General features: G+C 38.5%; 1 protein-coding gene across 1 annotated transcript in view; it reads right to left on the bottom strand.

Annotated features, from left to right (window-relative positions):
- Positions 1–25,468, bottom strand: part of LOC126253273 (probable medium-chain specific acyl-CoA dehydrogenase, mitochondrial) — a 95,500-nt gene that overhangs the window by 33,003 nt on the left and 37,029 nt on the right. The window contains exon 7 of the mRNA XM_049954491.1: positions 14,560–14,668. Coding sequence (XP_049810448.1) covers positions 14,560–14,668 — 109 coding nt within the window. The remainder of the gene's footprint in view (positions 1–14,559; positions 14,669–25,468) is intronic.

Below are 25,468 nucleotides of genomic sequence, written 5' to 3'. Positions count from 1 at the left end.
ACATGAAAAAAATGGACAATGAGGCACCACAAAATGGATATGGTAGTGAATGAAACTTTAAAGCACTGAATTGGTGGAATGATTGTAACTAATCACAAAGATATGATGACCACAGGCTACCATGTGACAGACAACTGGGATATTGTGAATTCCAGAGGAATGACGATCACGAGACTTGCAATCAAACGTAACAAGACAGAAGAAATGATGATACAATTCTAGCTCATGATTTGCAGGAAAAATGAATTTAGTTTCTGATGGGAATCATGCTGAAACTGAATGTATGGACATCAGGTCATCTACAATTAAATGGATGACACACCCAGACAATGGATGCAGCATTATGGAAGACTTATTAAGCAGAGACAAACAACGTTCTAAAGGTGTGTCCACATGATGCCTTTTTTGTGTTCAACTTTGTGCTCGCACATAAATTTCCAATAGCGCAACTACGCGTACACATTTGTGCATGTGTAATTTCCTGGAAAAGAAGGCCATGTGTTAATCACATTTCTACCTGCCTTCAGTGGGAATCTTTGCGTCCTTTGGTTGGAATCTTTGCATTTTTTACCAGATGATGAGCAGCAAGGGTCCATATGTGTTTGTGTATTATGCTGAGGTTAGCTATAAAGCAATTTATGTGCAATAATGTCTGTTGACGTCAAAGGAAGCACGCTTAAGTTTGTACATTACAGACAAAGAAAAAAGGTTGTGTCTAATGCCGCTTCTGAAGATTATTTGAATAAAAATTCAAGATATGTTGCCCAGAGCATCACATATTAGATTGTTTCTGATCATATTTCTGCAAACAATAAGATACCATAAGTTTCAAAGTAGGAAAACTGAGAAGAATAACCCGAAAGTGTATATGAAAACTGTGGCTGAAGATATGTGCTATGGTGACTTACAGCACAACAACTGAGGAGTCTGACATCTGAACAATAGAAGTGATGGGGGACGTGTAGCTCCTCAACAAACTACTAAAAATAGAAGTGAAGCACACTGATGATGCAAAAAATATGAAACTGAAAAACACAACCTCCATTCTAGTGGATTCCGGCATCTATGCAATTCAAAAATTTGTCGAATACGATTATGCTAATCTATATATCATATTTCATGATTAAAAGTAAATTAACCTTCACAAAATGACTAAGAACCTCCCTGGGTCTCAGTTTCAAATATCATCACTTTTTTATTTATTTATTTATTTATTCATGTTCCTTTATTCCAGTAATCAAAGGAACTGCATGGATATGGAATGACTCATAATTGTACATTAGAGCAGTACTTACAAATGCTAATAGATACAAATTGTAATATTGTATACGAATGAAATATGCTAATAATTACAGGTTTAGGCATTTCCTACAGTGGAAGTAGGTATAGAAACAAACAAATGATAAATTACGATGATTCCACATTACAAGTCAAACTTGATAGAATTGAAATGCTTTGTTTCAAAATAGAGAATAAATAATTCAAACTAGTTTATAAGTTGCCAGTTAGTGGCTAACAAAATTTTATTGTCAGCCTTATCGTTGCAGTTTCCCAAGCAGAAACTCTAAAATCTTGTCATGACCACCTTCCAAAATTTGCAGACAAAACATTGTCATCACTTTGTACTTCTCATCCCTCTGTTGTTTATATATTTCTGTACCTACAGGCACTTTTGTGTTTTACTTTATTGTTGCCCTTATATCAAAATAAATGCAGTATAAGCTCCCAAGCAATAAAGAACATTTGTTGCAGACTGTTTGCGCAATGAGACAAAGTGTGGATACGAGAATGTCCATGTGTACATGCATTCTTTCCACAAATTTCTGTGCATGCCCTTTTATTCCCATGCATCTGCAATTGTACATGACCAAAGAGGCATTGTGCGGACATACATTATGGATGTTATCAAATAGATTGTTACAGCCGAAGTATGTGGAATTGATATCAGTATCTTACTAGATTCTGGCTTGGAGATGAGGACAGTAACTGAACTCAATAACCACATAAAATTCCTGATATTTTCAGTAAATGGACTCAGAACTGTAATAGCAGTTGGAAATTGAAGCAGGCCAATCACAGAAAAAATTCTGGTAAAATATTGAATACTGCAAGGACATTCTGAGCACTTTTTGTTGTTCTTTTTTTGAGCATTGGAATTATCTTTGGTACAGACTGCATGACACAAAGATGTTGCTGAGTAGGTTATGTAGGACGACATGCTTACATGAATAACCAGGAACAAGAGATGTATATTTGCTTGAAAGGAACTGTAGATGATGACTGTGAAGGCAATGCAGGCATGAACCTTGATTTCGTTAGCATGAAAGAAGAAGAGAGAGAGCTGTGATTCCACAGTTTTGAGGGGAAGATAGTTATGTGAAGATGTGGGATGACACTACTGATGCTGTAGCAATAAATTAACGGATCTTGTCGAGCATCGAAGGGAAAGTTGAGTGAGGTATTGGGATGGCACCTTTATGATGGCACTCTATCAAGCATTAACTGGAAATACTTAATTTGATTACCACATCTGTTTAAGATAAATTAATTGTTTCAGCACCGTCAGAGGAACTTTGACATCTTATGTCGTGTCCTTAGTGCATTTAAGAGAGATGGAGTTACCATAAACTTGGCAGTGTCACAGTTTGGAAGGAAGTAAAGAAGATTTCTCTGACATGTAACTACAAAAGAAGGGACTGAGTCCCATCCATAGAAGATAAAAGACCTTTGAAAACTTCTCTGTATCGATGTGTGAAAAATGGTTGAAAGAATATTTGGGATTCACTGGGTACTGCTATTGCTCCTTTGCTGTACACTTCTTTGTCATCTCATTTATTAAAACTACTAAACAAAGACACCTTACAGACCTGCGGAGAGGAGCAGCCAAAAGTTTTTGAAGATATTTGTTCAGACTTGTTATTAGCACAAATTATGCATCACCCGAATTTGACAACCATTTTCTTAGGCTTGGCTAGTACTTCCCCCATGAACCATGCACCTTGCCGTTGGTGGGGAGGCTTGCGTGCCTCAGCGATACAGATGGCCGTACCGTAGGTGCAACCACAATGGAGGGGTATCTGTTGAGAGGCCAGACAAACGTGTGGTTCCTGAAGAGGGGCAGCAGCCTTTTCAGTAGCTGCAGGGGCAAAGTCTGGATTATTGACTGATCTGGCCTTGTAACATTAATCAAAACGGCCTTGCTGTGCTGGTACTGCGAACGGCTGAAAGCAAGGGGAAACTACAGCCGTAATTTTTCCCAAGGACATGCAGCTTTACTGTATGATTAAATGATGATGGCGTCCTCTTGGGTACAATATTCCGGAGGTAAAATAGTCCCCCATTCGGATCTCCGGGCAGGTACTACTCAAGAGGACGTCGTTATCAGGAGAAAGAAAACTGGCATTCTACGGATCGGAGTGTGGAATGTCAGATCACTTAATCGGGCAGGTAGGTTAGAAAATTTAAAAAGGGAAATGGATAGGTTGAAGTTAGATATAGTGGGAATTAGTGAAGTGCGGTGGCAGGAGGAACAAGACTTTTGGTCAGGTGATTACAGGGTTATAAATACAAAATCAAATAGGGGTAATGCAGGAGTAGGTTTAATAATGAATAAAAAAATAGGAGTGCGGGTTAGCTACTACAAACAGCATAGTGAACGCATTATTGTGGCCAATATAGACACAAAGCCCATGCCTACTACAGTAGTACAAGTTTATATGCCAACTAGCTCTGCAGATGTTGAAGAAATTGATGAAATGTATGACGAGATAAAAGAAATTATTCAGGTAGTGAAGGGAGACAAAAATTTAATAGTCATGGGTGACTGGAATTCGTCAGTAGGAAAAGGGAGAGAAGGAAACATAGTATGTGAACATGGATTGGGGGGAAGAAATGAAAGAGGAAGCCGCCTTGTAGAATTTTGCACAGAGCATAACTTAATCATAGCTAACACTTGGTTCAAGAATCATAAAAGAAGGTTGTATACCTGGAAGAATCCTGGAGATAGTAAAAGGTATCAGATAGATTATATAATGGTAAGACAGATTTAGGAACCAGGTTTTAATTGTAAGACATTTCCAGGGGCAGATGTGGATTCTGACCACAATCTATTGGTTATGAACTGCAGATTGAAACTGGAGAAACTGCAAAAAGGTGGGAATTTAAGGAGATGGGACCTGGATAAACTGAAAGAACCAGAGGTTGTAGAGAGTTTCAGGGAGAGCATAAAGGAACAATTGACAGGAATGGGAGAAAGAAATACAGTAGAAGAAGAATGGGTAGCTCTGAGGGATGAAGTAGTGAAGGTAGCAGAGGATAAAGTAGGTAAAAAGACGAGGGCTAATAGAAATCCTTGGGTAACAGAAGAAATATTGAATTTAATTGATGAAAGGAGAAAATATAAAAATGCAGTAAATGAAGCAGGCAAAAAGGAATACAAACGTCTCAAAAATGAGATAGACAGGAAGTGCAAAATGGCTAAGCAGGGATGGCTAGAGGACAAATGTAAGGATGTAGAGGCTTGTCTCACTAGGGGTAAGATAGATACTGCCTACAGGAAAATTAAAGAGACCTTTGGAGAGAAGAGAACCACTTGTATGAATATCAAGAGCTCAGATGGCAACCCAGTTCTAAGCAAAGAAGGGAAGGCAGAAAGGTGGAAAGAGTATATAGAGGGTTTATACAAGGGCGATGTACTTGAGGACAATATTATGGAAATGGAAGAGGATGTAGATGAAGATGAAATGGGAGATAAGATACTGTGTGAAGAGTTTGACAGAGCACTGAAAGACCTGAGTCGAAACAAGGCCCCGGGAGTAGACAACATTCCATTAGAACTACTGATGGCCTTGGGAGAGCCAGTCATGACAAAACTCTACCATCTGGTAAGCAAGATGTATGAGACAGGCGAAATACCCACAGACTTCAAGAAGAATATAATAATTCCAATCCCAAAGAAAGCAGGTGTTGACAGATGTGAAAATTACCAAACTATCAGTTTAATAAGTCACAGCTGCAAAATCCTAACGCGAATTCTTTACAGACGAATGGAAAAACTGGTAGAAGCGGACCTCGGGGAAGATCAGTTTGGATTCCGTAGAAATGTTGGAACACGTGAGGCAATACTAACCTTACGACTTATCTTAGAAGAAAGATTAAGAAAAGGCAAACCTACGTTTCTAGCATTTGTAGACTTAGAGAAAGCTTTTGACAACGTTAACTGGAATACTCTCTTTCAAATTCTGAAGGTGGCAAGGGTAAAATACAAGGAGCGAAAGGCTATTTACAATTTGTACAGAAACCAGATGGCAGTTATAAGAGTCGAGGGGCATGAAAGGGAAGCAGTGGTTGGGAAAAGAGTGAGACAGGGTTGTAGCCTCTCCCCGATGTTATTCAATCTGTATATTGAGCAAGCAGTAAAGGAAACAAAAGAAAAATTCGGAGTAGGTATTAAAATTCATGGAGAAGAAGTAAAAACTTTGAGGTTCGCCGATGACATTGTAATTCTGTCAGACACAGCAAAGGACTTGGAAGAGCAGTTGAACGGAATGGACAGTGTCTTGAAAGGAGGATATAAGATGAACACCAACAAAAGCACAACGAGGATAATGGAATGTAGTCAAATTAAATCGGGTGATGCTGAGGGGATTAGATTAGGAAATGAGACACTTAGAGTAGTAAAGGAGTTTTGCTATTTAGGGAGTAAAATAACTGATGATGGTCGAAGTAGAGAGGATATAAAATGTAGACTGGCAATGGCAAGGAAATCGTTTCTGAAGAAGAGAAATTTGTTAACATCGAGTATAGATTTAAGTGTCAGGAAGTCGTTTCTGAAAGTATTTGTATGGAGTGTAGCCATGTATGGAAGTGAAACATGGACGATAAATAGTTTGGACAAGAAGAGAATAGAAGCTTTCAAAATGTGGTGCTACAGAAGAATGCTGAAGATAAGGTGGGTAGATCACGTAACTAATGAGGAGGTATTGAATAGGATTGGGGAGAAGAGAAGTTTGTGGCACAACTTGACTAGAAGAAGGGATCAGTTGGTAGGACATGTTTTGAGGCATCAAGGGATCACAAATTTATCATTGGAGGGCAGCGTGGAGGGTAAAAATTGTAGAGGGAGACCAAGAGATGAATACACTAAGCAGATTCAGAAGGATTTAGGTTGCAGTAGGTACTGGGAGATGAAGAAGCTTGCACAGAATAGAGTAGCATGGAGAGCTGCATCAAACCGTCTCAGGACTGAGGACCACAACAACAACAACAACAACAACAACAACAGTACTGAATACGGTATCGGATCCCATCTGTTTCACGTGTATGAGGTCCATGATCGAAGTGGCATGGCACAACTGCCTTTGCCAGCAAAGCATTAACGGTGTGGGAAAGGAAATACTGAGTGAGAAGCACTGGCCATCACATGGATTTTGATTAAGTTCAGATTCCATTTGCTTCGAAGACATCATTGTGTGGAGAGCCTACAAAGTTTTATTGTTTTTAATGAAATGTAAACTCACGCAGGACTGCCTGACAAGATGGGCACTTGCACTTCAGCAGCACGACTTAGATGTTGAACGTATACCATGAAAAGAGATTATTATTCTCAATGTGTTATCTTGGTGACCTGAAAATCCAGGAGAAATTAATACAGCACAACCAACAGTTTACAAAATTTGTGTGAACTCCATAAAGACATTAAAAAGCTATCCAGGAACACAGAGTCAAACAGGACACAGATGAGACCTTGAGATGATCTAAGACAAATGAGACAATCCCTTAGAAGTGAAGACCCACACCTATTATTGCAAAACATCAGAATGTATTATACCTGAGGGGACAGGCACAATCTGATCAATGGTGATTGTGTACACCCATAAATGCAGAAGATGACTAATTAAATATACAGATGTCAGCTACGCACATTTTAGACCCAAGAAATGTACAATGAAATTGGAAAAACACTATTCACAACTACACAACACAAGGAATTCATATCATTTGATACCTGATAAACCAGAGCAGTTGATAGTGCTGGATGCTTTCATCCTACTATTGAAAGCTAAAGTAAACTTGTAATCTAAGGGGTTTCCTCAAAATATGTCAAGCTACGCCCACTGCGAAAAACTACCAGCATGATAATGATCAAGGAATTACGAGATGATTATTTTGTGCATAGTGTTAAACTAGTCTCTATTTTGACAAACAATGCCTCACAGTTCCGAGCATCTGAATGGAAAACATTTTTAGAAGAAAACTGTGGCAAACAAATTCTAATTTCTTCTTATCATCCTAGGTACAATACAATGAAGCGTATGATTCATGGGTTTCTATGACTGTGTAGGGCATATTGTGGAAAGAAAACCATAAAAATTGGGCTAAAAATTTACCCAACTTGTAAGTCTTAATTAATAAGCAGTGCCATTCTACTACTGGTCTTCTGCCATGCACTGTGTTATTTGGAAGAAAACTAAGCACCATTTTTACATAACGCCAACAGTTTTCACCTGTAATGGAATCCACGTAAGAAGAATTTCAGGAAACTGCGTTGGATACTATGGAGGAGGAAAGCCTCTAAACCAAGCATGCCCATGATAAATTATTGTGAGCTATTACATAGGCAATCAGTGATGTGATCCAGGTTAAATTATGTAGCAAGTCTTCAAAGGAAAGAGAAGAAATCAAAAAATTCCATGATTATTGGGTTATTCCATTTCGGATTAGACACATGGTACATCTGAATCCTGTGGAGTACAGTATGTTCGAAATGGCAGAGATTAAGAAATGCATCATGTGGGGAACATTAAATCTTATCATGACATGTGAGACAATGAGTAATGAAACTGATGATGTTTTCATACATTCAAGGACTTCCTACATGACTGTAGTGCCTTTTCTGTTTGTTTTCATGTAAACAGACTGGTTCACATGGAGCCAATAAGTCAACTATAGAAAATGTTATACCATATATACTGTTCTTACTCGTAGAATGCATGCCAAGTGTTACAACCAATAGCTGCAGCATGTGAGTGCTGTGGCCGGTATATAGCTAATGTTATCAAAATGTGTTTGTCAGCAAGCTGGCACTCTGAGATTGTTTACTCCTGCACCCCATTCTTCCATCATCTATGCGCATGTGCTGGGACAGCTAAGTCACCTGGTGGGTACAGACCTGCTGCCATGCCCACCACCTTCCCTCTGCATGTCTATCCCATGGTATGCCATTCAGACAAACATGCCACATCCACCCACCCTGATGGAGACCACACAAACACCACAATAGATCATGCACTTCATGAAGGATTCCCGCACCCCGATGATATCTCTATGTTACATTATCATCAAGCTACGAGTATCTTCAGTGGAGTGAGTGTTTAAAAGCAGAGCACAGTGAAATTGTGCATTACACGGTCAATCATGAAAGTACATGAGTATAAAAAAAGAGACTTTACCATTGTTAAAGATATTTATGAAACACATACTATCATTTTTGTAAATTTAATGCCATGAAGTTTAGAGTTCTTTTTTCTGATGAGGTAATTTTACCTCACTGCTGTACAATGTTTAGTGATCTTATTTGATGTCTCCACTTATTTTGTTGTTCTATAATTGATACAACGCTGCAAGTAGTTTTCTGTGTATTTTGATCTTTTTATTTCATAAAATTAGTATTATGAGGAAAACGTTCTTAGTAAATATTCACAACTCAATTGTTATATCATTACACTGATTCTGACATAACTTTTTATACGTTTCACAAGAGAGACAACCCAAAGGAACTTTGAAAACCTTTGAGGTTAGACATTCCTTTCATGTTACTTAATTACAGAAAAGACTAAGGTGCTTGCATGGAAATAATAAGAGTGGTTTTACATGGGAGTGACCTTTGTTTGCTAATTTGTATCCCTAGAAGTGCTTTTCTTCTTTATCATTTAATTGTGGCCACAGCTTCAGAGTTAAATTGGATTTCTCCCTTTTCTTCTAAGCTTGTGTTCCAGTGACAAGGTTTATGTATGTATGTATCATTTACTTATATGTTATTTTAGTAATCCTATGTTCTTGCTGCCAGTATATGCCCTTACATTGGTTAAACTTAAGTACACAATACATATATTACTCATAAGTGTGCCCCCATGTTAACGATTGATCTTTATTGCCATTTATAGTCTTTCTTGGACGACTCTAATGTTTCTGGTTGGGGTTTTGTTTTGGATTTCTTTCTTTGGCTTTTTCTTATGAGGAGGAATCCAAGGACAAAAATTTAAAGGTGTGAGGTCACTGTTGCTACCTCTTTAGCAATGGAAGAATAAATATAGTCTCTGCGAGCTGCAACAATGCACAGTTAAACAATAAGATGTTCCGTTCAACAATGGAAACTTCATGTAGGAATAACAACACTGTAGGAAAACAGACTGCTACTTACCATAAAAGTAACATGGTAAGTTGCACACAGGCACTATTAAAAGACACTTACACATAAGCTTTTGGCCACAGCCTTCATCAGTTAAAGGAGTTGAATGAATGATGTGTGTTTTTCCGATGAAGGGTGTGGCCGAAAGCTTATGTGTAAGTACCTTTTAACTAGGCCTGCCTGCAACTTAGCGTGTTATCTTTACAGTAAGTACCAATCTTTCTTTCCCTACACTGTAGATATTCATTTGCTCATTTTTGGACACGCAGTCCAGTAGTAGTAGTTGCTGTACAGAGTCAGTTGGAGCAGTTTGGCAGAATCATTAGCAGAAAAACATTCACAGCCATTGTTAAAGTGATGCCATATTGTGCTCCATAGCACACACAAAGAATATTTAACATAGCTCAAGTGTAGAGAATGGTGTCCAGTTCTGAATCATTTATGAATGCACAATATCATTAGAAGCTCCTTGCATGATTTCATTATTCCAATTCCATAATGAGCATGAATAAAGAAATCAGTAAATCAATAACGTATCCTACTCTTGTTGTATGTATTAAACTTCATCCATTCATCATTAAATGCTATTAATTAAGAAACAATTTTATCACTGACAAGAATAGGTGTAATTCTCAACAAAGTAAGGCTGGAGGAAGAGGGAGGATTTGTTCAAAATCTAGCAGTGTTTTCAGTCTTATTTATGTGTCTGTTGAGGGCTCAATCTCTCAATTATACAGTGAGTTCTTATGTTTACTCCTTCCAATTTTTTTATCTACTGTATTTACTTGACTTTAAGGCAATACCAAATAATATAAGATAATCCCCCATTTTGAACAGGTATATTTAGAATGTTGTTCTTTTAACCAAATACTGACTAATGAAAATTACAAACTGTTTTAATGATATAATGCACTTTAGCTTCAGCTAAAAAACTAATATTACCTTATGTAACAATATTCCATTTATTGATTTCAGCATGAGAATAATACAAGAACAAATAATATAAAAAGACATGATTTAGATGCTATTTTACCTTCAGCAGTATGTGTTATTCATTTCTAGGCCTGCTACTTTTTTATTCTTCCTGACAGTAACCCATTTTTACCATATTTACCCAATTATAAGACAAGCTTTTTCCCAATTTTGTGATTTGATAAACACAGGGTCATCTTATATTTGCAGATTAAACCAGTGCTGCTGATGTCAACATTTCTACATTGTTTATCTAAAAACAAAGATGATATAACTTACCAAACGAAAGCATTGGCATGTTGACAGACACACAAACAAACACAAACACAAACACACACACAAAATTCAGGCTTTCGCAACCAACAATTGCTTCGTCAGGAAAGAGGGAAGGAGAGGGAAAGAAATGTCTGCTTGTGTCTGTATGTGCGGATGGATATATGTGTGTGTGTGTGTGCGCGTGCGAGTGTATACCTGTCCTTTTCCCCCCCTAAGGTAAGGTAGCAGACATTTCTGCTTGTGTCGGTGTGTATATATATATATATGTGTGTGTGTGTGTGTGTGTGTGTGTGTGTGTGTGTGTGTGTGTGTGTGTGTGCGTGCGCGCGAGTGCATACCTGTCCTTTTTCCCCCCGAAGGTAAGTCTTTCCACTCCTGGGATTGGAATGACTCCTTACCCTCTCCCTTAAAACCCACATCCTTTCGTCTTTCCCTCTCCTTCCCTCTTTCCTGACGAAGCAACTGTTGGTTGCGAAAGCTTGAATTTTGTGTGTCTATCAACATGCCAACGCTTTCGTTTGGTAAGTTATATCATCTTTGTTTTTAGATATATTTTTCCCACGTGGAATGTTTCCCTCTATTATATTTCTACATTGTTTAACAGATTAGTAGAGGTGTTGTCTTACCCTTATAGACAAAGCTTCAGCTTTTGAGATCATGTGCAGATTCACTGTGAAGAATTCTGAAGGATAGGCCTGGGCGAACAATACTTGTGTTTGAACAGGCTCAAAATTTCCCAATATGCCGAAGTGCTTGGTATAATGTCAAGCTTACTTGAACAATCACATTACATTTGACTCTTGCAGTGCTAGTGCAAGAGATCCACGAGAGAATAGGAACTACCCACTAAAACATTCTATTGTCCTGCTTAACATTTGGCGGTTTTGTGAAACACAAGAGGAAACGACATTAAATTTTATCATCTTACAAACTCATTCAAAGTACCCAGTAAAAATGTAACCAGCTTTTAAATAAGCTTTCAAACAATATGTTAACCATTCAAGAGAAACAAGGGAAAAAAAATCCAGAATTAAGTGTCTGACAAACAAAATAAATCATATTAAACAGATTATAACTTTTTCCATGAGAATAAATTACAGTGGCAAGCCCCGCCACGGAGACATTACCAATAGATGTCACTAGACTGCGACATGAGAAAAAGTTCAAGAAATGGACTGAACCAAGATTGCGATCATTTATCTTTGTATTAGTTGCTGTTGTTACTTGCAGCCTGCACTCCAGAAAATATTGTCACAATTGCTCAAGCACACACCTGCCGAAGGGTTGGAACATTGGTACTGGTTTGACTGAAAACTAGGATGAATGCGGGGTGGGGAGTGATGAGCAGACAGTAAATTTCATCGTGCTGCTGACCACAGAAATCTATACTGTGTACTTTGGCTTTCTATGAACATTTGCAGTTTGTCTGGATCCATTTGTAGTCAGAACTAAACTGACTTTAAAACCGAACAAATAGTAACAGTATATATTTCTGCAGGAGATGGGTAGGTCTACAGAAGAGCCAGTGGTGCACTTTTGTTTCATGCACTAGTGTTGTCGAAACTCACTGTGAGGTACAACAGGAGCGAAAGGGAGTGTGAGGGCTGCTGGTTGCTGGTTCTAGGCAGCCAATGAGGGGGCAGTGGGCAGATAATATGTTTGGAAGCATGAGATATTGTAACATTCTCATGTCAGTAAAGAAATGAAAAATCTGCTGTGTATTCAGAAAAAAACAACTGCACCTTATGTCCAACCTCAAGGAATCGCAGTATATTTGGAAGGAACAACCAAAATTTGTAATAAATTTCGCAGCTGTGCAACTAGGATGATGATGACGATGATGATGATCATGTGATGGTGGTGATTTCACAATGACAGGCTTAGTAAGCAGAACAGGTACTGGAGACAAAAAATGATATGCCGGTGAGCTATTTCTTTTTGTTTATTTTATTTCTCTTCATATCATCAAAATTTAGATACATAATAAATGATGTAATTTCAGAATCGGCATAACATTAACTTTTTAGGCAGATATTTTGTCAATAAAACTGTTTCTAATTTTGATTAATCAGAGTATGTTAAAAATAAATTTTTCTCAAGGAGGCTCTTGAAGAAAAGGTGTCACCTTATATTCAGGGTTGTCTTATACTCAGGTAAATATGGTATGTCATTTTTTGAGCCTTCATTGCATTAGATGTTTAGCAATATTTAAATCCTTGTATTATGAATTTACTCGAGATTCTGTTCCAAGTAGTAAGGACCCATTGTCCCAGCATGGACCTTCACTCATCCTTTCAAATTTCTCCTGGAGTGAGGGTATGGTCTGCTTGTAGTCACTCTCTGTTCAGCGGTCACAAAAGAGCTTTGAAATGACTGTTCACAAAAACATCATGCAGGTAATATCTCTTTTAGTAGTGGTTTCCTGCAAAGAACCAAATATGGGGGCAACTTTCTACCTTCTGCCAGAACACACACAACAATTTGTTTTGGCCTTTTCATCGGCATACCTTCTTGTAACAAGACGTAACACCATTCATGTCCAATGTGCTATCTGACAGCATATCAAAATAAACAGGTGTCTCATCAACACTGCCCACCACCATAGGTTGATTATATAATGCCAAACTGCAAATAGTTTTCCATCAAATGCGTTGGGAAGTCACTGAGCTAGAATAGTTCTTCACAATATATAAGCCCGGTCCTCTTGATCACACACCAGGTAGTACTCACTTTGAATTATGCATCGCCTGCTATTGCACAATTCTCTATTTCTGACACCTTCATTCTGTTTACTTAAAGTAATGAAGAAGCCTTCATTCAATCTCTCCTGCACTTACTGCATAACATGCTGCGGCAATTCATGAAACCCTCCTTACATCAGTACCACGAAAGCTAGGCATGTAAAATTGGTGTTCTTTAATTTATTCTTCATCCGATGCCACCTATGAAGGTTTTCTGCTGTGAAACAAATTTTTTTTCCTGTCACATAATTTTTGTGGCCTCTGCTTCATAATTGGCCAATAACTTAAAATTAGTTTCATACTGTCTACATGAACACTACATGAAAAGCTAATTCTTAAATTAAACTATCCCAGCAAAGTCAAGGCTGTAATTTGCATCCATCATTGTTCAATTTACTGTTTTTAAATCTTTCACCAAGAAAGCAAACTGAATACTACTGTTACTTTTAACATGATAATCATCATAAAATTCAAATGATAATGTAACAGTGTGAAAAATGTAACCATGTTTAAAGCCAAGACAAGAATGTATTGGCCTCTTGTCTCCCTAGAGCTAAACCGGAAGAAATTACAACATTTTGAGCATGCAATGTGCTTTCTTCATCATTTATTTCCAATATTAAAGATAAACTGGTTGTGGTGTAGCAGCATCAGCTGTAACGCCATTACTGAACTCCATATTTCATTTATTGTACCACATATCAAGTGCTCTGTATATTATTCAAGCAGACTGAGCTTTTTGCTGCCCCTTCACTGTTCAGCTGCTCTTGTTCATCATAGCCCAGTAAAGCTGCTCCCTTTACACCCCTGCTTGCCCCTCTGAAATCATCCAATTAAACCTGCATGTGATGTCAACTGCCAAACCATCCATGAATACAAGATAACCTTGTATTTGTCCAATGATGAATTTGTGGAAAAATCTTGTCTTATAATCTCATAAATGGGGCAGTTCAGGAACATATCATAGTACAGAAAAAACAACTTGAGTTGGATCTTTTAGAGACAGAACAAAAATTAATGTGTGCAAACAGTCTTATATAATTTTGTTTCATCTACACTCAATTTATTAGAAACATTAACTGGAAACTACTGACACATTAACAAGCAGCAAAGTACTTCTTACTAAAGGAAGATTGGTACCAAATTTGCATACAGTGTTACCTTTCTGCCTGGAGTCAAGCCAGGAGTATCCCTCTCCACAATGAATCCAGTGAATGCTTTACCTGCAGATGCCTTAGGATTGGGATCCGTACGAGCCAAAACAAAGTACCTGAACATAAAGATGTTTATGTAATTGCATGTGCACTTTTCAGACATATTGCAGTAAATCAATAAAAATGTATTTTTTGTCATACAAAACATAAATAATTCCAAGATTCAATTACTTTTGACAAGCTACTTTCACTGAACCATATTCAAAAGAGTAATTTCCATTCTCTTACAAGTACAAAGGATTAGCTCATTGTAACTAATGGTAGTATTTATGTATAAAAATATTAATTTCACCTGATACTCTATACTGTGTATCCTTGCATAAACAAATCCTTGTGACAGAAATGCTTCTATTAGAAAATGTAACTTTAAAGAAAGTTACTGCAATTACATCTAGCTCTCCTTTAGGATATTACATTTCTCCCATGGCCACTCCTTTCAGGGTTAAGGAGCTGCCACTCGAAAAATTCATTGTAAGTACAATAAAATCTGCTATTACGTTATGATTTAAAATTAATATTTATCTTTGAATTTCCTATTATTTCCCATTCTCTACACTGTAAAGACATGTGACACATAGACAGGCTCAGGGAGTATAGTACACATTTTGGCAAAACTCAGTTAAATGCAGTAATGTCTAATCAAAGCACACACAGTTTGTGGCCAAAGGATCTAAGTGACAGTTTGACAAGTACTGAGACTAGTGATGATGAGGTGAGATATGGGAAAAAGGGCCTTCTGTTTCTTTTCCAGGTTAACAGACACAATTCTCCGTGTAAAGGCCAAGAAGGATGTCTTGTTTCCTCTTCACTAATCCCTAATCAAACAACTGTGTTGTCTGTGAACTTTGTGATTGTAGCATGTGGAACTGCTCTTTTCAGTTAATTTCAATTGTGGAAAGTGTGGTAAGATATAATAATATGGAAATAATTAAAAAATACTCCAGAGTTCAAATATATATTAAAATTTGTTAAGGTGAATAAATGTGTGATATTTACCGTATTTACTCGAATCTAAGCCGCACTCGAATCTAAGCCGCACCTGAAAAATGAGACTCGAAATAAGGAAAAAAAAATTTCCCGAATCTAAGCCGCACCTGAAATTTGAGACTCGAAATTCAAGGGGAGAGAAAAGTTTTAGGCCGCACCTCCAAATCGAAACAAAGTTAGTCCATTGGAATATGAGACAAAATTTAGGTCGAATGAAAGACGATACAGCTACAGTAGTTTGGTTCGAGTCGTAAGCTTAGCAGTTAAGCTTTACCAGGTAGCCATTGCTATGCGTCAGGCGCTCCGTCCGTATTTATACGGGTACCCTTCCTTTTTCACGTGCTTCGTCTGGTTTGAATCGATTGCTTATTTTGCTTTGATCTGATAAGTGCCGTTTTCTTTGCTATAGGTGTTTACGTCACTCTAAGCTGAAAATGCATTACTGTACTGTGTAATGCATTGTTTGTCGCATTTTGATAGTGCGTGTTTACGGCCTGTCGCCGCTCGCGGCGTGACTTGCTTTTGTGCGCGCTACTGCCGCTTTTTTTTTTTTTTAAAAAAAAAAAAAGAGGAATCGTCTCATTAGCGAAACAATGGCAAGAGACTGCTATTTGTTGTTACTTACACTGCTGCTTTCTTTGATAATGATCAAAAAGAACCAAATGCGTATGATAGAACATGCGTATGATAGAACATGCGTATGATAGAACATGCGTATGATAGAACATGTTCTGAACGAGAGTTTTGCGAAAATTTTCCTCCGTTTGAAAATCTTTGCGGCCGCTTCTTTAGTACATCAAATTCTGCACAGAAATTAGTCATCTTACATTTAAAATCTAGTCAGTTGCCGTGCTTCATTTCTGACTGTATCACTATTAGGCATAAGAATAATACGAATATAAACATGACACGATACGTATATTCTTCCGCGTTTGCTGTTGTCTCACTCTAGTTTCGTAGTTTATTACGCAGACAGGATTTAAATGAGATAGCAGCAAACACGAAGGAATACATGGCAAAATGTTTATATTCGTATTATTCTTATGGTGAAGAGAATACTGCATGTGATTCACATTTCATCAGGTTCCTATTAGCAACCATCTCTTCTCACAGGTAGGAAAAAACTCGGAACGTAGAGTTGGCCAAGTTGACAAACATCCCTAACAGTCTTGCCAGTCGGATTTTCGTAGTACATTGAAATTCTGCTACATTCGAAGATGAACAATACGGAATTTGTATTTACTTCGTTGGATAATGTATGAAAATGCAGTGGTCGAAACTCGGGGCGGAAAAAAAGCTCGTCTTCTACCTTTTTTTAATTTATTTACTGGTGCAGAGGTTTTGGCGCCAGTATTTATCTTTGTGCCCACAAAGCATGCTTGTGTAGCGCTACATATATTCGATGGCAGAAGTTAGTTGTGGCGGCACCTATCAACATTTTTCAGAACTTCCGCTTGCTTTGCACTCGATTCTAAGCCGCAGGCAGGTTTTTGGATTACAAAAACCGGAAAAAAGTGCGGCTTAGATTCGAGTAAATACGGTATATACCTAACCCAAGGAAGACATAATTCTTTGATTACGTTCTTTAGGCAACCTGAATTAAACTGAAGGGTATTTGCACATTAACTAAACATTTGATATTTTTATATAGTGTGAATGATGAGTATGTACACATTGACATACTGAATGGATAAAATAGGGGAAAAAGGTTAGTGGATCGTCACAAGCATACTGGATTTTGACTTAACTCCTCTGACTATTTTGGATGATAGAAACGACACAAAACAACATTACACAGTCTAAGAGATGTATCACTTACCTAACTTCACCAGTTCATAGGCCTATGAATATCAAACCTGGAGAAGTGAGAATTTTTTCCTGATTTATAGAGGTTTCCCAATACACATGCAGTTGCTGTATTTCTCTGTCATGGAGGTTTAAGGAAAGAGGGAAAAAGGATAAGAAATGTATACAGATTCAGAAGGATGTAGGTTGCAGTAGGTACTGGGAGATGAAGAAGCTTGCACAGGATAGAGTAGCATGGAGAGCTGCATCAAACCAGTATCAGGACTGAAGACAACAACAACAACATGGAATTACAGTATCTAAAAGAACATTATTTACAAAGATACACTTAAAAACAGAAGTAATTTAATTGGTTCCCTAGGAAAAGTTACAGGTCCTCTGCTGTTCATGATCTATGTAAACAATTTAGCAAATAGTATGAGCAGCCCTCCTAGAGTGTCTGCGTATGATGCTGTCAGCTAAGGTCCACATTAAGGCCAGCAGCAGCCATTGTGGTGTTTCTCTACTGCTCATAGGTTGACAACACATCATTTTCATGTAGCCAGTGGGCTTACACTTTCATGTAAACAATGAGAGATGAGAAAAAGAGGTCATTTGTTTCTAGTGACAAAATTGAAACCCTTGTCTTGTTTGCTGTTTATTATTGTCTATTTGTGATATTTTTCTGTCATTATGGCAGTGCATTCTATGCACTGGAATGATCTAAGCAATTTGGATCACCATGGTGGCATTGTCTGCTGCTTTCATTATCAACAAATAAAAATTAATTAAAGTGATGGAGAAATGACTCCGAAAGAGTCAAAGGTTTCTGTCGATGGCACCGAAAGCCACCATTTTTTGAAATGTTCTATGCAGAATTCCTGATTTTCTGGGAGCAAGTTAGAAGTTGGCACCATTCTACTATTTATTAACTTGTGGCTTTATGAGTGTCTATCCAAAATGTATATGGCAAGAACTTGATTTGACTAAGAAAACTGTGGTTGACTGGAGACAGTTTTGTGGAAAAGTTTGTATTGAAGTGTGCACGAGAAACTTGGTGTTGAAGGAAAAGTTGTCAAGACTGACGAGTCTCAATTCAGCAAAAAGGAGTTTGGAAGAGGGGCAAGACGAAAGGGAGACAGGTGTTTGGGGGTTACCCAAGAGGAATGCACAAATGTGTTTTTTTTTTTCTTTTTCTTTTTTCCCATGTTGTGCATCACCATTCAAAAGCTGTTCTGTTGGAAAATATTTAAGGTCAATATTTTGCCAGGCACAACAATAATTTCAGATTGTTTGTGACTCAGAGACAAAGATTTTAACCAAGTTACCATCAATCACAAATAGGTTTTTAAGGATGTGAAAACAGGTGCCCATACAATCACCACTGAGGAGACAAGGGCTGCTGTTAAACAGTACCTGCAAGGCACAAACAAGTGCAAGACTTTTTTTGAGGTACTTGTTCAAATGTGTGTGGACGAAATGGAACAAGAATGCATCTGATTTATTTTCATGGTTTTCTTTTTACCCCAGGCTGCTGCTTAGTCTACAATCCAAATGGATATTGTTTTTTTGTTCAGAATATTGTTATTCCTACCACAAGCAGCAATTCTATTAATATTATTGGTTGTCACAAATATTTTACTATTTTTCTCACTTATGTTACTACTTATGGGGTTGCACTCAGTTTTAGATGTCAAAGTTTGCTTTTCAGTTGGCGAAGCCAACAAACCTGAATGCTAAAACCTTTTTGTGCAACTGACTTACTATTAGCTTAGTCCGAGGTCTAGGTTAGGTTGTGATGTGCCACACTGGTTGTGACTTGGCAAAGCCAAGAATCTGAAAGCTAAAACACCTGTCAGTGCTAACAGTCTGATCTATAGCTTACACGAGGTCTAGATTATGTTGCTCACGAAAATTAGTTGTTACTATTACCTGTCAGAAATGTCTGTTTTCCAAACTTGTCATGAATTTTGAAGTTGTGGTAATATTGGGACCTAGTAATACAGCTTTCATTGTTGCAAGTAAATGAGCAGCAATTACATTAATAATGTTCATTGTCATAAATATTTCATTAGTTTTTCTGAGCAGATTACGAATCAGCAGATTGTGATTAGGTTGGGATCTTGTAGCACAGCATGAGTTAGTGCCATTAAAAGCAGGAGCAATTACCTTAAAAACCTTCTTTGTCACAAACATTTCACTGCCTTTTTCGAAAGATGTTACCAATTATGATGATGATGTAGTTAGATTTGGACCTAAACACAATGCTTAAACTGCTGCAAGTGAAATGAGAAGGAGCCAAGTTTAGAATCTTCAATGACACAAATATTTCACTCTCCCTTCTGACTGTATTGTGATTTCAGATGTTGTGGTACATTCATGTATAACTGTCTCTTGCTTGCAGACATACTGTGTCTCCTGCTCTCTTATTGGCTGTGTAGAGTGAGACACTGACACACACTTTTGTTCCTGTGATATCACACTGAGTGCTGACAACACTGCTGCATGAAACTCTCGAGTACACCATAGGACCTGTTCTAGACCTACCTGGTAGTCATCACCAGATCAAAATGATTTAGACAAAGATCTGTATGTTACGAAAAGTGACATTTTACCCTAAACAATAGTAACAGTGATGTCCTCCGCAAGAGAAATGAAAATAAATATGTTACATTTCACACACACAATAAATCATCCAAATTTAAAGTTGCTGATTCAGCTAAATCACACACAGACTGGAATCATCACATATAAAATTTTGTGGCAGAGATGAATAAAAGACTTTTTGCTGACATAATAAAATCTACTAAAGAGACTGCCTACATTACACTTGTCCATTATCTTCTGGAGTACTGCTGCAGGGTATGAAATCCTTAACAGATAGGATTGACAGGAGACATGGAAAAAGTTCAGTGGAGGACAGCTCCTTTTGTATTATTGTCAAAAAAGGGGTAGAGCGACAGATATATGAGAAGTGAGTTGGAATATAAATCATTAAAACAAAGGCAATCTTTCCTGCAGCAAGATATTTTCACTACATTACAATCTCAACTTTCTATTCCAAATATTTTGTTGACACCCACTACATCATAATACAAGACAAATGAGAATGCTCTGGAAGTGGTTCTATAAGCTCTATGTGAAGCACTTCGGTGAGAATTGTAGAGTAGTCATGTAGATTTGGATGAAAGATGTACCCCAGCTTCCTTTGCTTTTCTGTTTTGGTATTCTGAATATGTTTTTCAAGTTCACATCACATCAAAAATTGATCTGTTTCATTAGGAAAATATGTAGCTTATCAACTATCTCATCTTTGTTTCCTAAGCGTGTGTTTGTCTGGTCTAGTTGTTGTTGTGGTCTTCAGTCCTGAGACTGGTATGATGCAGCTCTCCATGCTACTCTGTCCTGTGCAAGCTTCTTCATCTCCCAGTACCTACTGCAACCTACATCCTTCTGAATCTGCTTGGTGTATTCATCTCTTGGTCTCCCTCTAAGATTTTTACCCTCGATGCTGCCCTCCAATACTAAATTGGTGATCCCTTGAGGCCTCAAAACATGTCCTACCAACCGATCCCTTCTTCTAGTCAAGTTGTGCCACAAACTTCTCTTCTCCCCAATCTTATTCAACACCTCCTCATTAGTTATGTGATCTACCCATCCAATCTTCAGCATTATTCTGTAGCACCACATTTCGAAAGCTTCTATTCTCTTCTTGTCTAAACTGTTTATCGTCCATGTTTCACTTCCATACATGGCTACACTCCATACAAATACATTCAGAAACGACTTCCTAACACTTAAATCACTACTCGATGTTAACAAATTTCTCTTCTTCAGAAACGCTTTTCTTGCCATTGCCAGTCTACATTTTATATCCTCTCTACTTCGACCATCATCAGTAATTTTGCTCCCCAAATAGAAAAACTCCAAGCGTCTCATTTCCTAATTTAATACCCTCAGCATCACCGGACTTAATTCGACTACATTCCATTATCCTCGTTTTGCTTTTGTTGGTGTTCATCTTATGTCCTCCTTTCAAGACACTATCCATTCCGTTCAACTGCTCTTCCAAGTCCTTTGCTGTCGCTGACAGAATTACAATGTCATCGGCGAACCTCAAAGTTTTTATTTCTTCTCCATAGATTTTAATACCTACTCCGAATTTTTCTTTTGTTTCCTTCACTGCTTGCTCAATATACAGATTGAATAACATTGGGGAGAGGCTACAACCCTGTCTCACTCCCTTCCCAACCACTGCTTCCCTTTCATGCCCCTCGACTCTTATAACTGCCATTTGGTTTCTATACTAATTGTAAATAGACTTTCGCTCCCTGTATTTTACCCCCGCCACCTTCAGAATCTGAAAGAGACTATTGCAGTCAACATTGTCAAAAGCTTTCTCTAAGTCTACAAATGCTAGAAACGTAGGTTTGCCTTTCCTTAATCTAGCTTCTAAGATAAGTCGTAGGGCCAGTATTGCCTCACGTGTTCCAATATTACTACGGAATCCAAACTGATCTTCCCCGAGGTCGGCTTCTACTAGTTTTTCCATTCGTCTGTAAAGAATTCGCGTTAGTATTTTGCAACCGTGACTTATTAAACTGATAGTTCGGTAATTTTCACATCTGTCAACACCTGCTTTCTTTGGGATTGGAATTATTACATTCTTCTTGAAGTCTGAGCGTATTTCGCCTGTCTCATACATCTTGCTCACCAGATTGTAGAGTTTTGTCAGGACTGGCTCTCCCAAGGCCGTCAGTAGTTCTAATGGAATGTTGTCTACTCCCGGGCCTTGTTTCGACTCAGGTCTTTCAGTGCTCTGTCAAACTCTTCACGCAGTATCCTATCTCCCATTTCAATAGCATCTACATTCTCTTCCGTTTCCATAATATTATCCTCAAGTACATCGCCCTTGTATAGACCCCTCTATATACTCCTTCCACCTTTCTGCTTTCCCTTCTTTGCTTAGAACTGGGTTTCCATCTGTGTTCTTGATATTCATACAAGTGGTTCTCTTTTCTCCAAAGGTATCTTTAATTTTCCTGTAGGCAGTATCTATCTTACCCGTAGTGAGATAAGCCTCTACATCCTTACATTTGTCCTCTAGCCATCCCTGCTTAGCCATTTTGCACTTCCTGTCGATCTCATTTTTGAGACGTTTGTATTCCTTTTTGCCTGCTTCATTTACTGCATTTTTATATTTTCTCCTTTCATCAATTAAATTCAATATTTCTTCTGTTACCCAAGGATTTCTACTAGCCCTCGTCTTTTTACCTATTTTATCCTCTGCTGCCTTCACTACTTCATCCCTCAAAGCTATCCATTCTTCTTCTACTGTATTTCTTTCCCCCATTCCTGTCAATTGTTCCCTTATGCTCTCCCTGAAACTCTGTACAACCTCTGGTTTAGTCAGTTTATCCAGGTCCCATCTCCTTAAATTCCCACCTTTTTGCAGTTTCTTCAGTTTTAATCTACAGTTCATAACCAATAGATTGTGGTCAGAGTCCACACCTGCCCCTGGAAATGTCCTACAATTTAAAACCTGGTTCCTAAATCTCTGTCTTACCATTATATAATCTGACACCTTCCAGTATCTCCAAGCTTCTGCCATGTATACAACCTTCTTTTATGATTCTTGAACCAAGTGTTAGCTATGATTAAGTTATGCTGTGTGCAAAATTCTACCAGGTGGCTTCCTCTTTCATTTCTTCCCCCAAATCCATATTCACCTACTATGTTTCCCTTTCTCCCTTTTCCTACTACCGAATTCCAGTCACCCATGACTATTAAATTTTCATCTCCCTTCATTATCTGAATAATTTCTTTTATTTCATCATACATTTCTTCAATTTCTTTGTCATCTGCAGAGCTAGTTGGCATATAAACTTGTACTACTGTGGTAGGCATGGGCTTCGTATCTATCTTGGCCATAATAATGCATTCACTATGCTGTTTGTAGTAGCTTACCCACATTCCTATTTTTTTATTCATTATGAAACCTACTCCTGCATTACCCATATTTGACTTTGTATTTATAACCCTGTATTTGCCTGACCAAAAGTCTTGTTCCTCCTGCCACCGAACTTCACTAATTCTCACTATATCTAACTATAACCTATCCATTTCCCTTTTTAAATTTTCTAAACTACCTACCCGATTAATGGATCTGACATTCCACGCTCCGATCCGTAGAATGCCAGTTTTCTTTCTCCGGATAACGACGTCCTCTTGAGTAGTTCCCGCCCGGAGATCCGAATGGGGGACTATTTTAACTCCGGAATATTTTACCCAAGAGGACGGCATCATCATTTAATCATACAGTAAAGCTGCATGTCCTCGGGAAAAATTATGGCTGTAGTTTCCCCTTGCTTTCAACCTTTCGCAGTACCAACACAGCAAGGCCATTTTGGTTAGTGTTACAAGGCCAGATCAGTCAATCATCCAGACTGTTGCCCCTGCAACTACTGAAAAGGCTGCTGCCCCTCTTCAGGAACCACACGTTTGTCTGGCCTCTCAACAGACACCCCTCCATTGTGGTTGCACCTACGATACGGCCATCTGTATCACTGAGGCACGCAAGCCTCCCCACCAACGGCAAGGTCCATGGTTCAGGGGGGGGCAATTCTTGTTATAACATGTATAACACACTTTCACAAATATTCAATTTACTGAAATTCACATGTGTGTAACTGCATAAACTATGTGTAAACAGTGTTTCCCTTTGATTCCTGAAATCTGCTTTAGCTTAAAGTAGTGTGTCTGTATCCTCTCATTTACAGTGGTTGCAGTAGATGAAAATAACAAAACCTGGTGATTAGCCTCATTTGTCCTGTTTTCTCATTTATCCATGTTTGACTGTATTTTACACCAGATCTCCAGTAGCTTTCTAGTTCACCTTTATCTCTCCCCATATATTTTTTTTTCATTGTCATTTCAGCCTCATGTTACACTTTCCACCTTCTAATACCATGTCACCCTCACAACATCCCCACAATGACCCCATTAAGTTTTATTTAGATTCCCTCCGCAAACATGCCTTCGCCCTAGCCAGATTATGCTCCCATATTTTATTTACTCAGGCTTGTCTGACATTTGGCATTACCCCCAAAGGCCTCACACTTAAAGTTCCCATCTCTGGCTGTAACCCTTCTTTCCATCAGTCCCTATACCAGTTCCAAACTGAACAATCCATAGCCCTCATCCACCTAATCCTTCACCTACACATCAACTCAGCCAATGAACACACTCATCAACTCCTATCCTTAATAAAAGTCCTCAATCTTTCCTCTCCCACATCCACACCGGCTGTTCAGAGAATCCTCCTACAGGCCAACCGCAAATTAGAACAGCATGCCACCCTCCACCTCAAAAAACTATCCAATCTCCTGGTTTGCCACCTCCGGGAAGGCAACTCACTCACCCTCCACAACATTTCCAGCAAACTTCAACCTCCTCTCATTGCACACAGACCCAGTCTCTCCCATCTACCCAATCTCCCACTTCCAGTTCCACTCCCCCCAAAACCTCAAAATTCGAATCAACACAATCTGGAACCACAACACCCTAATTCAGTAGTTAACCTTTCCTCCAAACTTCTCTCCCAATCCGAAACCTCTGTCCTATCCAAAGGCCTCACCTTCAGCCCTACTCCCAGATTCAACCAAACAGCCCTCGTCAAAGATTTACTGTCCTACACTCGTACTCTCTACTGGAAATATCACTTTGCCACGAAGAAAAAAAATCTGTTCCAGTCCTGAATCCCTGAACCATTACACCAACAACCTGAAAACAGCTTTCGCACCCAGCAACTACCCTCCCGACCTGTACAGAAGCAAATAACCAAGCCACTTCCTCATCCCCTCAAACCCAGAACCTCCCACAGAAGAACCCCAACAGTGCCCCACTTGTGACAGGATACTTTTCGGGACTGGATCAGACTCTGAATGTGGCTTTCCAACAGGGATACGACTTCCTCAAATCCTGCCCTGAAATGAGATCCATCCTTCATGGAATCCTCCCCACTCCACCAAGAGTGTCTTTCCGCCGTCCACCTAACCTTCGTAACCTCTTGGTTCATCCCTGTG

Source organism: Schistocerca nitens, chromosome 1 (assembly GCF_023898315.1).
Source record: "Schistocerca nitens isolate TAMUIC-IGC-003100 chromosome 1, iqSchNite1.1, whole genome shotgun sequence".
Lineage (NCBI taxonomy): Eukaryota > Metazoa > Arthropoda > Insecta > Orthoptera > Acrididae > Schistocerca > Schistocerca nitens.
This window is presented reverse-complemented; position numbering and strand designations above follow the sequence as displayed.